At 48.8% G+C, this 19,988-nt stretch overlaps 1 protein-coding gene across 2 annotated transcripts; it reads left to right on the top strand.

Moving 5' to 3' along the window:
* Positions 1 to 2,600: 2,600 nt before the first annotated feature.
* Positions 2,601 to 14,862, top strand: PSMC4 (proteasome 26S subunit, ATPase 4). Of its 2 annotated transcripts, XM_040445864.1 has the most exons (11): positions 2,695 to 2,730; positions 3,540 to 3,638; positions 3,775 to 3,961; positions 5,827 to 5,973; positions 6,062 to 6,171; positions 6,268 to 6,361; positions 10,212 to 10,379; positions 10,469 to 10,545; positions 10,689 to 10,857; positions 11,054 to 11,109; positions 11,287 to 11,532. In XM_040445864.1, exons 1-11 carry the CDS (start codon positions 2,695 to 2,697, stop codon positions 11,398 to 11,400), a joined length of 1,257 nt encoding a protein of 418 aa, XP_040301798.1. In that variant the 3' UTR covers positions 11,401 to 11,532. The 2 variants fall into 2 exon arrangements, with proteins under 2 accessions (XP_040301799.1, XP_040301798.1); XM_040445865.1 differs by lacking the exons at positions 11,054 to 11,109; positions 11,287 to 11,532 and adding an exon at positions 14,765 to 14,862 and having other exon boundaries at positions 2,601 to 2,730.
* The last annotated feature ends 5,126 nt before the right edge of the window (positions 14,863 to 19,988 follow it).

Here is a 19,988-nt window from a genome sequence, read left to right as displayed (position 1 = left end):
ATAAAAGTGCTGGGGGGGGGCATCTGGGTGGCTCAATCATTTTGTGGTAGGGTCCCCTCCCTAAAAGAGAAAAAAAACAAAACAAAACTCAAGGCAACTTGGCTACGCCACATGACAACATTTCCTCATGACCTTGTAACATGAGACCACTTAATCAGACTGCATGTTTGTGTGTTACCATAAATGGGGAACAAACAGAAAACGTATAAAAAAACTATGCCACGTGGCATTCGGGGCTGAGTTCTTTGGGTACAAACCCAACTGAATAGTGCCAACAGTTGCTTCCTGGAAAGAAAAGCCTCAGTGTCACAACTCTGTGCGAGAATCCTGCTACTAGTTGAGCATCTGACTCTTGGTTTTGGCTCAGGTCATGATCTTACGGTTTGTACCATTGAGCTCCACATAGGGCTCTGCACTGACAGTGTGGAGTCTGCTTGGGATTCCCCCTCCCCCTCTGCCCCTCCCCATATGCCCAGATGTGCTCTCTCTCTCTCTCAAAATAAATAAGAAAAAAAAAGTACTGGGGTCTTAAACAAGGAAGGCAGGGACCAGATCTGATTGATTTCTAATTCCCCTAGCATAGGGCTGGCATTGATCAGGAGCCACAAATTCTCTTTGTGACTTAGCGGGCGTGACTTTCCCTTGTCTGAGCCTCAGTTTCCTCACCCATAAAATGAGGAAGAGCAAACCTACCTCTGAGGGTATTGTAAGGATTCAGAGTTTGGAACTTGCCCAGTTAAAAGGAAATGCACAAATGGTGCCTGGTGTGACAACCCACAATATACCGACCAGAATGGAAAAAAAAATTCAGAGAGACAATATCAAGTGTGTGCACAAGGGATGTGAGTGTAAGTTATTGTAGCTTGACAGTGTTGACTAAAGCCAACCTCACACTTGCCCTTTGACCAGTGATTCCACTCCTTAGCATATTCCCATAAGTTTATCGAGGAAATGTACGAGAATAGTGGTAGCACCAGGATAACCCCAGGCTGGAAAATATCCAGTTTTAGGCATATCCACAGGGACCGAAAGCATACAGAAGTGAAAATGAAAAAGCTATTCCTATGTGCAATATGAATGTCACAAACATGATGTTAAGTAAAAAGCCAAATACACAGTACACACTGTGGGGGTTGAGACGGACAGAAGTAATCCGCACTGTTAGAACTCAGGTAAAGGATAACTTTAAGAAGGGATAGGATGGCAGAAAGAGAGCATGTCGGGGGCTCTTGGGGGTGGCTACTGTTTGGCCTCTTGATCTGAGTACTGGTTATAGGTGTGTTCACTTAGTGGAAAGTCTTTGAACTGCACAGTTATGATCTGTACACTTCGCTGTATTTATATTTCAATAAAACTATTTACTTAACAAACACTGTGTGAGTGTATCCCCACTGGCCAGTGTGTATCCCCTGTCTGGGGACAGACAGATCTGAGGACTCTTGTGACCGGCAAGCAGCTTCATAGCTCTGAGCCTATTTCCTTCTCTGTAAAAGGGAACATAATGCCTGCTCAGATCCAACGAGTTGAGGCACCCAGGACTTAGGCACAGGGCCTGGCACAGGTCTGCAAGTCTCCCACGGGACGCAACTCCCGCACTGCTGCCTCATCTTCTCCAGCCCAGATGCCTGCGTCGTTTCTACCTGATTCGCTAAGGGTAATGCGGGCTTGGGGCTCCTCACCTCGCATGGGAGTAAAAAGAAACAAAGGCCAGACTTTGCGGAGGGTCGCAGTCTCCAAGCAGAATTCCCGAGGCTCACAGATAGTAACATTCCTCCGGCTCTCTCAAGGACTTCCTTTACCAAAGCTGTGTTACAATTCTGCTCGTTGGTGTCACTTTCCCTGATAGCTTTAAACACTCCCCAAGATCTATGTGCAATTAGATCCTGAGCATATGGCCCACTGATACACAACTGAAGGGCCTCAAGACTGATGTTTTACTAGAGGGTAGTAAATAGCCTTATCTTAGCAGCAGCTAGCGCCCTGAACGCTTTACTTCCAAATTCCTTACCGACTTACTCTATCCTTAGCACCACCATCCCGCCCCAAACTATAAAGTATTTAATCAGTCATTTCTCACAAACACAAGCGCAGCTCTTCCCGTAAGGGTCCTGGCCCTGTGCTTTAAATAAAGCACCCTTCCCACTGAAAACGTCTCAAGAATTCTTTCTCCACCATTTGCTCCCAGCCCACATCACATCAACTCCCAGGGTGGATCCCAGTGAGGAATCACTCTGGGGGTCGGGGGGGGGGGGGTGTGGAATCCTCTGGCGCAGCTCACGTTGAGACACCTAAAGGAACCCCTCTGGGGAACGCGGCCCTAAACATCTCCAGCCCCTTCACTAATGAGATCGAGGAGACGGATTTGCGAGTTCCTTGATTGATAAAGCAATGAAGCAGCGCCGCCTACTGCCGAGAAAACCCCAGCACAGATGCCGCCCGAAATGGTGCCACCACGCGCTACTGCGCACGCGCACCGCTCCAAACCCCTGTCCCGAGAGCGCGCTGTGGAAGCCTCGGGGGCGGAGCTCAGGACGAAATCTTCCCTTCCCTCCCTCCTTTGCGGCCTATCCAGCCCGCTCTAGCGAAGTCTTAAACTACGTTTCCCAGAATCCACTGAGGTCCTAGTCTTCCGGTAGCGTCAGCGGAAGCGGTGACTAGATCTGGCAGGGCCGCACAGAGGCCGGCTTGGTCACTATGGAGGAGATAGGCATCTTGGTAGAGAAAGCTCAGGTCTGGTGGGGCCTGGCTCGCGGGGAGAGGGTGAGGCCGACCTGAGTGGGGTGCTGAGTGACTTCGGGAATTCCGGCCCGGGTCAGGGTGATTTGGGATCCTTCGGTGGAGAGCTCTGTGCTGCCCCGAGGCCTGGCTCGGTGACTTAATGATGTTAGGGGGCCAGTAAGGCGCAGAAAGCGCGGCTACAGGAATGAGTGACGTTAGAGGTTCCCTGGCACGGAATGATTTCGAGGACTAGCTAGGAGTGCTTAGTGACCGATGGCCTAGCGAAGCTGGGGCTGTGTCGGGGTGTGAGTGATAGATGGGACACGGCCGTGGGCCGAATGATGTCTGAAGTTGAGCTGGGAGCTAACCGATGTTTGGAGGCTAAGTAAAATCTGTGGTTTGGGGCCTTCCTAGGGAACTGGATGATAAAAGAATGTTTGAAAGCATGGTGACATTAACAACCTATATTGAGCTAGCCATGTGACCCTAGGAACCTGTTGAGGGGGGTTGAAGAGCATTGGGAGCTGGTAAGGAGTGGTTGTGACATTTAGGCTCTAGTTGGGAGTCTGGTGACATTGGGGGTATGTTACAAGTGGCACGTGTTAATAAAATATGTTTTTAGAGGGCTAGGTGACATAAGAGCCCTGTTAGGGGCTAGGTGACATTAGGAGCCTTTTTAGGGGGCTGAGAGGTTTGCAGGGTCTATTTAGAGGGGCTGAATGATGTCAGGAGCCGGTTAGGGGCTGAGTGGTTCATGGTGAAGTGGGGAGGATGCTCTGTATTCTTTCTTCCTCCAACTTGAGTTTTCTCCTTTGTTCTAGGATGAGATCCCAGCACTGTCTGTGTCTCGGCCCCAGACTGGCCTTTCCTTCCTGGGGCCAGAGCCTGAGGACCTGGAGGACCTGTACAGCCGCTACAAGGTACATTCAATCCCAAGCCGGACCCTGCACAGGGTCCCAGCATCCCATACTCTTCCTCCACCCCACAACCTTCCACTGCCGCCTCACTTAGCAGGGCATGGAGCCAACCCTCCACCTTTCCCCTCTCCACTCACAGAAGCTGCAGCAAGAGTTGGAGTTCCTGGAGGTGCAGGAGGAATACATCAAGGATGAGCAGAAGAACCTGAAGAAGGAATTCCTCCATGCCCAGGAGGAGGTGAAGCGAATCCAAAGCATCCCACTGGTCATTGGGCAGTTTCTGGAGGCTGTGGATCAGAATACAGCCATTGTGGGCTCCACCACAGGTGCGTGGGTGGGTGGGCAGGGGGCCTCTCATTCACTCATCTGTTCATTCAACGTCTGTCAGCTGTTTCCTGCCACGGACCAGGAATTGTGCTAGGGTCTTAGAAGAGCAAACAAGGCAGGAGAGTGTAATGGTGTTTTTCAGACTCTGATATGAAGGTAGACATATGTCTTACATTCTTTCTCTACACGTACGTATGCATATATTTTGTGTGTGTATGTACATACGTGTACAGTTGACTTTTGAACAACACAGGTTTGAACTGGATGGGTCTCCTAATACGTGGAGTTTTGGGGTAAATACAGTGTAGTACTATAAATGTATTTTCTTTTCCTAATGATTTGCTTAATATTTTTTTTGCTAGTTTATTGTAAGAATACAGTATATAATATGTAAAACATACCAAACACGTGTTAATTGACTGCTTATGGTATTGGTAAGGCTTCTGGTCAACAGTGGGCTATTAGTAGTTAGCTTGTGGGGAGTCAAAAGTTATACATGGATTTTTCAGATGCACGGGGAGTCAGTGCCCTTAACCCCTTCATGGTTCAAGAGTCAACTGTTATACATATATACACTACATATATATACTACACATACACTGAATATACTTACGTATATATATTATATATATATTATCTATGCGTATGTAATACATATATTACAGATATACTGGAAATTTCATCAAATGCTGTTTACCCTTACTATGTGCAGTATACTCTGATGTTTTCCATTCTGTTCTAGCCTGCTTTTGTTTCAAACTATGTTCTGGATATGACCCTCTCAGTTGATTTCATGACCGTTACTGGGTTGGGACCTGCCATTTGAAACCATGGGTGAAGTGGGAAGTGATTGGGCTCTGGTAGGACTCGGTATACAGTATCTGCTGTTATTAACATGGGCTTAGGCGCTGCCCTCATGATGGTTATTGTCTCTGTGTGTTACCCATCTTTTTCTGTTTCTGGCCTCTGCTCCTTTGGACTGAGCCATGTTCTCGTAACGGTGGGGAGAAGTGGCTGACTGGGCCTGGAATTGAACTGATGGGCTGGAGGTGAGGTGGTGAAGGGAGGGAGTCACCCAGGATGAGGCTTGTGTGTTTGACCTGTAGGACTTGGGGGACTGTAGGGCTATTCCTGAGATGTCAACATGGGCAGAGGAGTAGGTTTGGAGGGAGACTGTGCAGGCAGTCTAGGATGTTGCAGGGAGGGGTCCAGGAGGCTGCTAGACAGACAGGTCTGAAGGTCAGGAGAGAGACTGACACTGGACAGGGGTGTGCATCAGCACCGTAGAAGGAGAATGTGGATGGGAGAGAGGAACCCGAGGCTGGGCGAGCCGGGAGGTCTGGTGCAGAAACCTAGAAGGGTGAATCAGGCAGGGTCCAAGGGGAGGAGAGGAGATGGTTGGAGACATTCTGGAGGCTGAATGGAAGATCATAGTGACTGATGGACAATGGAGAGAAGGGGAGAAAGATCTAGGATGAGGTTTGGGACTCTGGCCGGGGACCAAGGACTGTAGGCCTTCCTGAGACAGAGACCCAGGAAGAGCAGCACAATTTGGGAGAAGATCCTGAGAACACATTGGGACACAGTGAGTGACAGACACCCTAGGGTCATGCAGGGGGAGGCATTCCAGGAGGCCGCTGGTCACCTCGGGCTGAAGCATGAGAGGGAGTCAGGGCTATAGAACGACAGGGAAGTTGTCATTGTGAACGTGGGGATGGACTGGAGGAGGCCAGTGGCCAGGAGGCCCAGGCAGGGTCTGAGTGAGAGATACCGGTGGCCTGGAGTGTACGACCATGAGGGGTGGGGAGACGGTTTTAAGGTTCTGGCACTTCTCATTTTCCCCTCTTCTTCCTGTCTCCCAAAGGCTCCAACTACTACGTGCGCATCCTGAGCACCATTGATCGGGAGCTGCTCAAGCCTAACGCCTCGGTGGCCCTGCACAAGCACAGCAATGCCCTGGTGGACGTGCTGCCTCCTGAGGCTGACAGCAGCATCATGATGCTCACCTCAGGTGTGGGGGAGGGGAGCCCAGGGCTGGGGGCGGGTCCTAAGGGACCCTGGGAGCCAGGCTGAGAGCCCCAGCTCTGCTCTCCCACCAGACCAGAAGCCAGATGTGATGTATGCAGACATCGGGGGCATGGACATCCAGAAGCAGGAGGTGCGGGAGGCTGTGGAGCTCCCACTTACACACTTCGAGCTGTATAAGCAGGTGCGGAGCTGGGAGGGGCAGGGAAGGGAGAGGCCCCACTGTATTGAGCTGGTGATGGGACTCCCTGGCTCGTCCTTCTTCGCCTCTGTGTTTCAGATCGGCATCGACCCTCCCCGAGGCGTCCTCATGTATGGCCCACCTGGCTGCGGGAAGACCATGCTGGCAAAGGCTGTGGCTCATCACACGACAGGTGAGCCTCTCAGCGCTTCTCCAGAGCCTTGACCTTCTGGGCTCTTCTGACCTTGCTCCCTGCTTTCTCATCTTCCCCAGGAAGTGGCATGGTGATTAAGAACAGGGGCTGTGGGGTCAAAGCCCCCGTGTGCCTCTTACTGGCTGTGCCGTCCTGGGAGGTGACTTTATATCCTCATACCTGTTTCCTTATCTGTAGAAGACTCTTTACAGTGTTACTGTGAGAAATGAATGAAATAATGCAGTGTTTTCCCTACAGTGGGTTGTGACCCATGAGTAATCGTGACTTCAGATTCATGGGTGTAACCAGCATTTCAAAAAATGAAACAAAACATCAGAGTCCATCCCACATAGTAAGAGCTCAGATTTGTGAAACTTGTAGTAAACACACACACACACACACACACACACACACACACACACACACACACACACTTGCGGTTGTTTATATACGTATTTCTTTTTCTTTTTTTTTTTCAATGTTTATTTTTAAGAGAGAGCATGTGAGCAAGCAGGGGAGGAGCAGAGAGAGGGAGACAGGGGATCTGAAGCAGGCTCTGTGCTGATAGCATGGAGTCCGATGCGGGGCTTGAACTCAAACTGAGATCATGGTCTGAGCCGAACTTGGATGCTTAACGTACTGAGCCACCCAGGCGCCCCCCACCCCCCCATGTATTTTTTATTGTAGGTTCCAGACAAAAACGTCCTAAAGTCACTATATTACTGTTTGTAAAGCCTAAAGATAGGGCTCGGCACATCTTAAAAATCTTACCATGTGTGAACCAGAGGCTGGTAGAAGGCCGTAGTTAAGCAGTGTTTTCTGGGCCAGGCTGACTGGGTTTGCAATCTGGCTCCCCTACAACTGCTTATGTAAGGTAGTTTATGTAACTGCTCAATAAGTTAGCCTCTCTGTGACTCCCATTTCGTATTTGTCTGGGTTATTCAGAAGATTGAATCAATATAAAGCTTCTAGAACCATACCTGGCACATAGAGAGTGGACAGTAAATGATAGCCATTGTCACGATCGCTCCTTTGCTCAGCAGTTCATTGGACCTCTGCTCTCCCGGGCCCGGAGCATGGATACAGTGATGAATCAGACATGTCCCATGTGTTGGAGAATCTCCCAGTATGGCTGAGGAAAAAGAAAAAGAAACACTTAGAACTCAGTCATTTGGTTAATGTTTATTGAGCGCCTGGTGCGTGCCACGCTGTGTTCTAGGTGCAGGAGATGTGGCAGCGAACGGAACAAAGCCTCCTTTCTTCATGGAGGTGATGCCTTAGTTGAGGGAAGTACTTGAACAGATACACAAGTGAATAGATTATATATCCCATGGTGCTGAATGCGTGCTGAGATTAAGCAGGACAAGGGGAGAGAGAGTAACAGGCTGCAACTTTTTATGCCAGAGCTGGGGCTTGGTCAGGGAAGACTTTCTACGAGGTGACCTTTACACAAAGACCCGGAAGACCTGAGGGAGCGAATCACAGGAAGGTCCAGGGGAGGAACTGTATCAGGCTGAGGGACTATCTGGCGAGGCAGGAATAACAGGGAGGCCCCTGCAGCTGAAGCGAGTGAGGGAGGGGGCTCACAGTCGGAGGTGAGGTAGAATGGGAACAGTCTGCGGAGTAGCAAATACCCCGGAGAAGCAGGGAAGGTAGTGGGATTGCCCTAACGGGAGGGCGCACCGGCCCATGCTGCCCAGGCCTCTTAGGTAAGGGTTCCCAGAGGAAGCGAGGGGTAAGTGATTTGGCAGGCACACCGTTGGGAGAGGGCATCCAAGCACAGGGAATGGTATGTGCAAAGGCCTGGGACAGGAAAGCACTTTTTATTTAGCGTCATGAGTGGAACATGACCAAACTCCAGGAGGGCACGGGCCTTATATATTTGTGTGTTTCTGCATTTCCAGTGCCTGCCCAGTAACTGAACTGTGGTAGTTGCTCAGCGAACGTTTGTAGGAAGGCTGTGCTTGGCAGGTCTAGGAGGTGAGGCTGAGGAGATCAGAAAGGTGTGAATATAGTCTTAGCACTACTCTCAGAGAGTTTACATGTTGTACTGAGAGCGGGGTGGTTTTAGACAGGCAGGGTTTGATAGAAATATATACACGCTACATCTATAATTAAAAAAAATTTTTTTGGGGGGCGCCTGGGTGGCTCAGTTGGTTGAGCAACCGACTTCGGCTCAGGTCATGATCTCACGGTTTGTGAGTTCGAGCCCCGCATCAGGCTCTGTGCTGACAGCTCAGAGCCTGGAGCCTGCTTCGGATTCTGTGTCTCCCTCTCCCCCACTCATGCTGTCTCTCTCTGTCTCAGAAATAAATAAACATTAAAAATAATTTAAAAAAAAATTTTTTAGTGTTTGTTTATTTCTGAGAGAGAGGAGATATAGAACATGAGCAGGGGAGGGGCAGAGAGAGAGGGAGACACAGAATCCAAAGCAGCCTCCAGGCTCTGAGCTGTCAGCACAGAACCTGATACAGGCTCGAACTCACAAACCGTGAGATCATGATCTGAGCCGAAGTCGGAAGCTTAACCAGCTGAGCCACTCAGGTGCCCCTAGCCAATTTTTAAGTGTATAATTCAGTGGCATTGAGAGCATTCACTGTTGTGCAGCCTCCACCAGTATCCATTTCCAGAACTTGTTCATCCCCGAACGGAAACTCTATACCCATGAATTAATAACGCCCTGTTTCTCCACACCCCCTTGCCCCTCGAGCCCCTGGGAACCTTTGTTCTTAGTGACTATGAATTTGGCTCTCGTAGGTTATCTCATGTAAGTAGATGGATCCTACATTTGTCTTCTTAAGACTTGCTTTTTCACTTAGCGTGTTGTCTTCAGGGCTCATCATGTTGGAGCAGGTATCAAAATATCATTCATTTTTAAGGCCAAATAATATTCCATTGTACGTATATAGTGTGTTTTATTTATCTGGCCATTTATTGAGGGACATTTCTTGAGATGTTTTACATTTTGTTGTATGAAGTCTTTTGAAACCTAAGACTTTTGAGTATGTCACGGTTATAGCGTGTCTCATTTTGGACCAGGCACATTTTAGTTCCCCAACAGCCGTGCGTGGCCAGCATTAGAGAAGTGGTGTGACCAGAACCGCCACTTGCAGGACTCCTGGTTTATGACGTAAAACACCAGGCCTGCGTCACAGACTGCGGGTCTCCCTCCTGTGTGGTGGGCGGAAGGAGGGTTCTGAAGGTTGCTCCAGGCAACACAAAGCCACATGCAGTTATTAACAAATAAGTTAAACTCTAAGAAGTCAAAAAAGGAGAGGCCCAGAACAAACCCGTCTTTAGCCATGTTGCCACTTGATTATACCAGAATATGTGCCCAAGGTCCCTGCTTCTTTCATGATATTCAAAAGTGGGTCTTTTCCCATTCCATATGGAACTCCAAATGGAACTCTGAGCTCTTGGGGAGGCAGTACGATGCCTTAATGTATGGACAACCTGTCTTTATTCTCTGATTTTTCCACACTCTGGAAATCCAGATTTTTTTCTATCTTGGATTCTGTGAATGTCTCTTGCTCTCCCCTATAAGGCATATTGAAGCACAGATGCATTATTATTATTTAGAATGTCCTGATTTTTAAATGTTGGGCCAGAAAATGACACATCTGTGGTAGGATTCATGATACGGGCTGCTAGGTTGCTATGGGGTGCAAGCAGGTGGCTGGTCCTCCCAGTGGGATCTGAGACCCAGTCCCTGGGGCACGAGAGAGTAACCTGGCCACTTGGAGTGAATGTTCACAGGAACGGCTGTCTGCAGGGAATTCTCGGTTTCAGTAAGCGGCATGGGCCCTGTGGGAGGCCCTTCCTCATCTAACCCTCATCTTCCTGCCATCAGCTGCGTTTATCCGGGTCGTGGGCTCCGAGTTTGTACAGAAATACCTGGGCGAGGGCCCCCGCATGGTCCGGGACGTGTTCCGCCTGGCCAAGGAGAATGCACCTGCCATCATCTTCATAGATGAGATTGACGCCATTGCCACCAAGAGATTTGATGCCCAGACGGGGGGTGAGTGATGCCTAATCAGGGCCTTGGATCAGGATCTTGGGCAGCCTTTTATGGGGTGCCCTGGACTGACCAAGTGGCACACTCTCCAGCTGACAGGGAGGTTCAGAGAATCCTGCTGGAGCTGCTGAATCAAATGGACGGATTTGACCAGAACGTTAACGTCAAGGTTCGGGGTTCAGGATGGGCAAGGGGAGGTGTGGTGTGGGAATCCGGGAAGAGTGGTGGCTGGCATGTAAGGGGGCAGGTATCATGACAGGAAAGAGGGTGTAGTGGGGACAGAGGTCTCAGCTGGCCTGTCCCCAATGCCAGGTGATCATGGCCACGAACAGAGCAGACACTCTGGATCCTGCCCTGCTGCGGCCAGGACGCCTTGATCGTAAAATTGAATTTCCACTCCCTGACCGCCGCCAGAAGAGATTGATTTTCTCCACTATCACCAGCAAGATGAATCTCTCTGAGGAGGTTGACTTGGAAGACTGTATCCTGCTCTAGAAGTGAGGGGATGGTCCCGGCTGGGTTGGGGACCGGATCTTCATCTCCACCTCTGCCTTCTTGTACAGGTTGGGAGACCAAGGTCCAGGGAAGGGGGTGGTGACAAAGCTCAAGGGTGACTTCTGGCTCCAGGCATTCACCCCCTCGTTCAGGGAATGGTTGCCTTAACTCGCCTGTTGCAGATGTGGCCCGACCAGATAAGATTTCAGGAGCCGATATCAACTCCATCTGTCAGGAGGTGAGTGAGGGTTTCTCCCTGGATCTGGGCAGGGGGTATGTGGGGACCCTTCCTCTTTGAGAATATTCTGCTGCAGTCCTCATGTACCTCAGTGCCTCCCCGGGGCTTGGGGCCCTGCCTCTTCTTCCACCATCACTAGGGTTGGGGAGTAGATTTCTAACTCTCATCCCTCAACAGAGTGGAATGTTGGCTGTCCGTGAGAACCGCTACATTGTTCTGGCTAAGGACTTCGAGAAAGCATACAAGACAGTCATCAAGAAGGATGAACAGGAGCATGAGTTTTATAAGTGACCCCTCCCCCGCCCCACCACAGGGGCCGGAGACTTCTCTCACCTCCCCAGCCTCTGTCCTAAAACCTAGTGTTCCTTTTTCTTTACCTGGGATTGGTTTACTCAGTAAATATACAAGATTGAATCTGTTTAATTTCTTCCTAAAAGTTTAACTCTTTTGGAGAAAACTGGGCCTGGAATAGGATGTTCTGTCCCCTCCTGCTCTCCTGACAGATGAGTGGGTGAGGTACATGTCCTGGGTTACAGTTTGGGAGAGAAGCAACGAATTCAAACCAAATGACTATAGAAATTTGGGGAAAGGGGAGGGGCACCTGGGTGGCTCAGTCAGTTAAGCGTCCAACTTCAGCTCAGGTCATGATCTCACAATTCATAGGTTCGAGCCCCACATCTGGCTCTGTGCTGACAGTTGGAGCCTGCTTCAGATTCTGCATTTCTCTCTCTCTCTCTCTCTCTCTCTCTCGCTGCCCCTCCCCCACTCACACTGGGTCTCTCTCAAAAATAAACAAATATTGAGGCGCCTGGGTGGCTCAGTTGCTTGAGCATCCGACTTCAGCTCAGGTCATGATCTCACAGTTCGTGGGTTCAAGCCCTACATCAGGCTCTGTGCTGACAGCTCAGAGCCTGAAGCCTGATTTGGATTCTGTGTCTCCCTCTCTCTGCCCCTCCTTTGCTTGTGCTCTCTTTCTCAAAAATAAACATTAAAAATTTTTAAATAAAAAATAAACATTTAAAAATATTGGGGGAAAGGGATAGAAATTGAACCTTAGACCACAGCCCTTGGCCACAAAATAAAGCCTCTGCACACCTGCCCACCTGCATTTCCTAGAGTAGGTAGATCATTTGAGTCTTTGATGATTCCTGCCTTCCTCACACTCGGAGTATCAAGAACAGGGAAACAGCCCTGCAGAGTTCCCAAGAGCAGGGATGACGGTTGATGGGAGGAGGTTGGATGGCTGGGTTTTGTGAGTATCTCTGGCCCTACTCCATACGGTCTTACTGGAGCACAAATGTGTTTGGTTGGACCAATTCCGTCTCTTGAGGTCTCTCTTTCAACACCTCTCCCTCTGAACAGCCCTCTCTGGTGCCCCAAGCTGGGAGGGAACCCTTCTGCACTCCACTGGCGCCAGGCCCGTGCTCTGCTTGATCACAGTTCAAGTCCCAGAGCCTACGCATGGTAGACGTTCACTTAGTATTTCTTGAACAAATACATGATGTCAGTATCTATTTGGAAGTGAGATAGGAAGAAGGAAAAATGGTAGTCACAGGTCCTTGAAGAGACGGAGGGTGATTCCTCTGTAGACGACCACTGCAGGTTGAGTAGGGAAGTTAACTTCTCCCCAGGACCTCACTAAAATAAGAGGTGATAAGAGAGTAGGATGTACATTCACAAGATCAGGAGGAGAGAGGATCTGGCAGCAACACGGTTTCGGAAAGAGGCAGATAGCTGCTCGTTAACGTAGCAGACGTGAAGTGGAGCCCAGAAACAGATGCCCGCTTCAGAAGTCACAGGTGCCACGTTCTGAAGGTGAGGGCTGGAAACAGGGACTACCTGAAAGGCTATAGAAATCCAAACTCATATACCAAGTGCACCTAGACCCTGGAGCTGTAAATGAACGAGCTGTTTTTCCAGGCCCCGTGACCCTCCTGCAGCCTGGCAGGAGGTTTATTCCAGGAAAGGCTGGACTGCAGGTCCCCAGACTGGCAGGCCTGGAGCTCGGATGAGACGGGGGCTGCTGTGTGGAAGACAGGATTCAGGAGAGCCCTGGGCAGGCAGCTGAAGGATTTCTGCTGAGGAAACCGGGCAGCATGGGAGAAAAGAGAGAATGGGTTAAGACACCATAAGTTCTCATCTTTCATGCTCGGTAGCAGCTAATACCTAAAACTAATGATTTTACAAAAGCATAGAATTTAGAAATACGGAAGTAAATTTCAAAAGACAAGAGGATGGGAAGTGGCTGACTCCTGGAAGTAGGGAAATACGGGGTGAGGGTGCCATGGGCACGCTTTATACACACTTTATACAATATTTAACCTTTTAAATTAGGTACTTAAAAACCGACGGGGGGGGGGGGCCTGGGTGGCTCAGTCAGTTGAGCGTCCACCTTTGGCTCAGGTCATGATCTCCCGGCTCATGAGTTCGAGCCTTGCATCAGGCTCTCTGTTGTCAGCACAGAGCCTGATTTGGATCCTCTGCCTTCCTCTCTCTCTGCCCCTCCCCCGCTGGCACGCCTGCACACTCTCAAAAAAAATTAAAACACTGAAATTTAAAAAAACCAAGGGAAAAAAAATGAGGATGGTACAAGGCAGGAGATAACTTGGAAGCGAGAAGGTAAGGGAGGGAAATCGCAGAAGTGACAGAACGCACCCAAAACATCAGTGCTAAAGGGCAAAGAAATTGGAAACAACAAAGCCAAGTGCCCCAGAAATGACAGCAAAGAAAATAACGGGGCAGGGCCGGGGGGGGGGTGCGGTGGAGGGGATACTGCCACAATCTGAACAGAGCACCCTTCTTGGGAGTCACAATCGCGGGTTCCTGCTTCCATCCCATCGGGTGGTGGTGCGACTCAAAGCATCTGCCTTAAATTCTGTCACTCCTGGTCCTCATCAGTTAAATGGGCATAACACCCAAGACCGAGGGACTGTGAGAGGAACATGTGAAATCATGCACATCATGTGGACAGCATAAAGCGCTAGCAGGGCGAGACAGAAAACCCAAACCCTTCACGAAAGCTTCTCCTCTTGCCAGATAGTCTCTCCCTGAGTCCACGTGACAGACTGCCCTCAACAGGCCTGCAGAGTGGCGGTTTGTCTTATTTGGCTGCTGTTGAGAACTGTTCGCTCAACACCCCAACACTGGCATTCTGGCTGGAGTGACCGAGGTTTCAGGGATGACGCAGATTCAGTCCCTGTGGTCAAAGACCTGGCAGTGCAGAAGGGAGGCCCATTAGGTAAATCCCAAAGTTATATATATATTTTAACCTTTACTCAGTTTTCGAGAGACAGAGAGAGGCAGAGCATGAGTGGGGAGGGGCAGAGAGAGAGGGAGACACAGAATCCGAAGCAGCCTCCAGGCTCTGAGTGCTCAGCACAGAGCCCGATGTGAGGCTCGAACTCACGAACCGCAAGATCCTGACCTGAGCTGAAGTCAGACGCCCAACTGACTGAGCCACCCAGGCGCCCCCCACCCCCAGGTTATATTTTAATAAAGGGGTCTATTTTTCTGCTTTGAAGAGGTTGGCATTTCCTTGTGGCTTTCGAAAAATTAGGAATCTGGAAGATGATCAGGATAGGTTTGCTAATGTTCTCATTTTTACATTTCCCTGACCACCCATCCAACTTCAAGTTCCTGGAGTATCTTTGAGAAGATGTGGAGATCCCAGAAAATGAAGACCATGTTTCTTCTTCATATGATGCTTTTACAGGGCCTTTCTCCATTTCCTTGAGGTGAAATGACCCCAAATGACTAGTGAAGAGTGACATTGGTTACCCCCATTCCTTGAGGGGTCCGAGGCCTGCCGACCACAGTTCTGCATTTCAAAATTACTTTCTGCATTTTGTTTTTTTTTTAAAAAAATTTTTTTTCAACGTTTATTTATTTTTGGGACAGAGAGAGACAGAGCATGAATGGGGGAGGGGCAGAGAGAGAGGGAGACACAGAATCGGAAACAGGCTCCAGGCTCTGAGCCGTCAGCCCAGAGCCCGACGCGGGGCTCGAACTCACGGACCGCGAGATCGTGACCTGGCCGAAGTCGGACGCCTAACCGACTGCGCCACCCAGGCGCCCCAGTTTCTGCATTTTGAAAGGGAGCATAAGCCAAGACCACTGAGAGTAAAACCCACCACAATAATGCCATGATTAACTGCATTTACTGCCTGTGCTGTCCAGCCAGAGACCCCTAGGAACACACCCGTAGTCGAAAATTCTGGGTTTAGCACTCGTTATGAGGGAGAACACACACCATAGGGAGATGTGCGGTGTCTTAGAAAGAGGGTGACAGAAAAGACACACCTTGGGGAGGGCTTCAGGAAGCAGGGCTTCACTCTGGATTTGAGGCTATCAGGATACAAGAGGAATTTTATTAGGATGGGACATTAGCTGCAGTGAAGGCAGACCAGGGTGAGGCTGAAGCTGTACTGGGTGAGAAGTAGCGGCCACTCCCATTAGCTGGGAGAGGGGGTATTTGGTCTGTTTTGTGACCTGGTTTGTCTGTGCTTAGACAAAATGATGAAGTGGCCTTGTTCCATCTCTCGTTATGGTCTCAGAGTGACCTTGATGTTGGTTTTCTAGGAGATTGCTTATGTGCAACAGGAGAATAATGTGGCCTAACTGTGAGCGCCGGGACAGCTTTATGCCACCGATGCCTACCTGTAATTGTCAGACGGTTCCTGGACACCAGCAGCTGCTTTTTCCATGCTCAGTTACATGCTACTGGGTCAAGAGGGGAAAAGGCTGGTTTGCTGACCAGCCTGGGTGTTCTTCCATCTTAGAAGTGGAGTTTTTTGTTTTTTATTTTTTAAGCGGGGGGTGGGGGGGTGGGGGGAGGGGTTGTGGCAGAGGGAGAGAGAGAATTTTAAGCAGGATCGTGCCCACTGTGGAGCCCAACGCGGGGCTCGATCCCATGACCCTGGCATCATGACCTGAGCTGAAATCAAGAGTCAGATGCTTGAGCCACCTAGGCACCCTAGAGTGTTTAAAGCAAGTGTTTTCCTGCACATATATCTTTTCTCTGTTCCACTTTGCAAAGACTGGGAGAAGAAAAAAATGTCAATACATGTAAATAGTTTTGTTTGTTTTTAATTGTAAAAAAATAACACAGGAGCACCTGGGTGGCTCAGTGGGTTGAGTGTCCAGCTTCACCTCAGGTCATGATCTACAGTTCATGGGTTTGAGCCCCACATCGGGCTCTGTGCTGACAGCTCAGAGCCTGGTGCCTGCTTCGGATTCTGTGTCTTACTCTCTCTCTGCCCCTCCCCTGCTCACGCTCTGTCTCTGTTTCTCAAGAATAATTTTTTAATTTTTAAATTTAAATTTAAATTTTTAAAAGTTAAAAAAAACACAAAAAGTACCCACAATATAAACAATATAAATACAGAACGTGACAACTTCTAAACAGAACACGTGTGTAAACATTGTCCAGATTCGGGGGGGTGGTGTTTCCACTGAAAAAGAAATTCCCACACCACTGCTCACCCACAGGTGGTGATGACGGATTCTGTGTGCGCGTCCCCTGCAGTTACTGCAAAGGCGCGTGCGCTCTGGCTGAATACAGCAACACTTTGGACACCTGTCCATCATTTCCAACCTGTCTACACGTCACGTGGATTCCTTGGTAATGTTTCCTTTGGGTGCTCCCCAGGGTTGGTAAACATATCTCAGATGAGATGACTGGGCAGTTACTGCTAAGGAGTTACAGATGGCTCTCGATTGTCACAGAGTACCAATGCAGCAGCATGACACATGTCACCACAGTGTGCACAAACCAGAAGCCACATGCTGATGGCATGGATCACAGCATGGCCAACCCAGATTACGCAAACACTGTCTTCCATGGCCGCCACAGAGCAAGAGGAGGAGGATGAAGAAGCCAGAAGGTGGTGCTCAACATCCTGATGGACCGCATCATTTTTCTGAGTCACGCTCACAAATCATCCCTAAACATTACTTGGATATTCTGCCTTATCTTTAGGATCTTAAGGTGTATATACTGTCTAATGTGATAGGACAGGAGGCCCAAGCAGAGTCGCTTGGCATGCCAACACCTACTCGAGCAGTGACATATCAGGCCAGGCAGACGCTGGGACTCAGAGCGCTTGCAAGGAACAGCAGAGTGGAACAGCCCCAGAAGTGAGCCTGGCCACCGGAGCCTGCTTCTATGTTTTCTACCTACCCATATAGAAAACTGTTAAGTTCATACTATTACGTCTAGTTAACCTAACGTCACAAGGTCCCTTCTCATTTTCTCCCTTTCCATACCTGTTACTCCCTGCTGTGACGGGGAGAGAAACTCGGCTCCAGTGCCTCTTAATGTGTTTACTCGCTTGACAGGCCCCCTGTGTGTAACAAACTCCCATCACTGCTCCAGCCCCCTCCCTCCTGCAGATGCTTTCCTCACCCAACTTGGATTGGGTTCTGACACTCAGCACCTCCTACCTGGCCTGCACGAGTGTGCCTAACTCTCCTATTTGGGCCCTGACACCCAAAGCTAGGCAGTACTTGTATCCAGATGCCCTCTTCACCCTGCTTGGGCTTTGGAATCTCATACCCATAGTCGTCCTGTGGGGACCCCGCCTTACCCTGATCAGGTTGACACCCCATGCTGGTCCATTCCACCAACTGAACTGCCCCCTAGTAAGTTCTGTCACCCTGCACCAGGCCACCCCCTGTGTGAACACCCTCCTCACCCTGCTCGGGCTATAGATACAAGGTTGTGAAAATAACCTTAAAAATCTAAAAAAAGTAGGGGTACCAGGGTAGCTCAGTCAGTTAAGCATCCGACTTCGGCTCAGGTCATGATCTCGTAGTTTGTGAGTTCAAGACCCACGTCAGGCTGTGTGCTGACAGCCCAGAGCTTGGAGCCTGCTTCAGATTCTGTGTCTCCCTCTCTCTCTGCCCCTCCCCTGCTCGTGCTCTGCCTCTCTTTCAAAAATAAATAAACATTTTAAAAAATCTTTAAAAAAAGTATCATCTTGAAGAGCTACTTTATTTGATAAACTGTGCCATAATAATTATCCTTAGCTGGTTTATCAAATAAAACCTTAAAAGGTATAAACACCTAGCAGGTATCAAATAGAGAGGCTCACTGGCACTTTCCTCAGAGGTATAAGAAACTTCTGGTTAGGTAGAACAACCTTTTCTAAATAGGAGTTGGAGTGTCTTTGTGACCTGTGTTCCACTAGCACAATTTCTATTCTGCAGAAACAAACATACACATCACATATATGTAGAGATGCAAAGAAAAGTTTTGCTAAAATATACCTCCCCAAAATATGATGCTGGGGCTATTTTAATTTTATTCTTTGTAATTCCCTCATGCATATAACTGATTAACTGCAAAAAGTGAGTATTAATTCCACAATCTTAAGTATATAATAGATCTATATCCAATTAAAAAGAATTTTTAAGTCTTAGAAGCAAACAGGTTTGACATATGTGGGAATAGAAAGGAAATCAGTGTGACCGTTATAAAGAGCCTACCAGTTCTTGAACATTCTCCTTCAATATGAGATCTTTATATTGCCAAGATTCTTCTTTAAGTGGACATAAATCAGGTGAAAAGCATCTGCATACTAAATAATAAAATTTGGTCAAAGCTGACAAAGCAGCGTTTGATTCTCCCTCTACTTCTCCACCGAGTAACCAACAGAAATATCGCTTTGGATATAATCCTTGTAAAATGTCTCAATCCCAAATATTAGTAAGTGAAATTTATATGAAATTTAAAATTGGAGTATTACTGTTCATCACTGAATATTACTTCACTCATATGTACTTTTTGTTGTCTTATGACAAATCTTTATTAATATAAATCTCAATCCATTGATTCCTTGGGGAAATCCCTGCCTCTTATGACACAGATTTCCACGCTAAGCCCTCCAATTACATTCCTGCTCCCAAAAGCCTTAAAAAAGCAGATGACCATGTCATTTCTCACTCACGCCAGTCAAACCGCTTCTGATATTGCCTTATTTTTTTTTTAACATTTTTTTTTTTTTATTTTTGAGACAGAGAGAGACAGAGCATGAACGGGGGAGGGTCAGAAAGAGAGGGAGACACAGAATCCGAAACAGGCTCCAGGCTCTGAGCTGTCAGCACACAGCCCGATGCAGGGCTTGAACTCACGGACCGCGAGATCATGACCTGAGCTGAAGTCAGACGCTTAACCGACTGAGCCACCCAGGCGCCCCTTGCCTTACTTTTTAAACTGAGGTTTTGGAGATGGAAGATGATTCCATCTAAACATTACTCTCTGTAAAACAAAGCTTTAACTAGACTGCGGAATGGACATTTCTTACTATTACAAAAAGTGAATGCTGAGGAATGATACGAAAGATGAGGAGAGGGGTATCTGGCGGAGGGACAGTGAGGAGAGGGACTCATAGGCATGGCCCATCGTTCACTGGGAAGGCGGGCCTAGGATGAGCCGTTGGGCAATTTGGGAAAAGAAAAGCAAACGTTACTAAAAACAAAAGCGTGTTTGTTTATAAACAAAGAGGAAACAAACTCACCTGAGCTGGACTTTCGGATGTACAACCATTTTTCCTCCTTCTTTTGGAGAATGGCAGGGCTGGGGAAGAAGGAAACCTTGAGACGCCAGGCCTTTGTTAGAGTCGTGCAGACTAAGAAAATCCCCCTGCAGGGCCACATCTGCCCTGACGTCACCCACACAACCAGATGTGAGAGGGCGGCTGCAGGTATGGGAACGCTGTGGTTCGGGGAAAATGTAGCCGCACCCACAGCGCCTCCAAGTAGGGGCTCTCCCATCATTTCTTGCACGGAGTTCGTCCCAGTCACACTTCTAGCTCTAAAAGTCCCACCCCAAGACCAGTCCTCTGCCTTCCTGCTCGGAACCTTCATCCCAGGGCTCAGTG

The sequence above is a fragment of the Herpailurus yagouaroundi genome, unplaced genomic scaffold (genome assembly GCF_014898765.1).
Source record: "Herpailurus yagouaroundi ecotype Mexico unplaced genomic scaffold, PumYag 194, whole genome shotgun sequence".
Classification (NCBI taxonomy): Eukaryota; Metazoa; Chordata; class Mammalia; order Carnivora; family Felidae; genus Herpailurus; species Herpailurus yagouaroundi.
The sequence above is the reverse complement of the archived record's forward strand: the minus strand, read 5'-3'. Positions and strand labels throughout refer to the sequence as shown.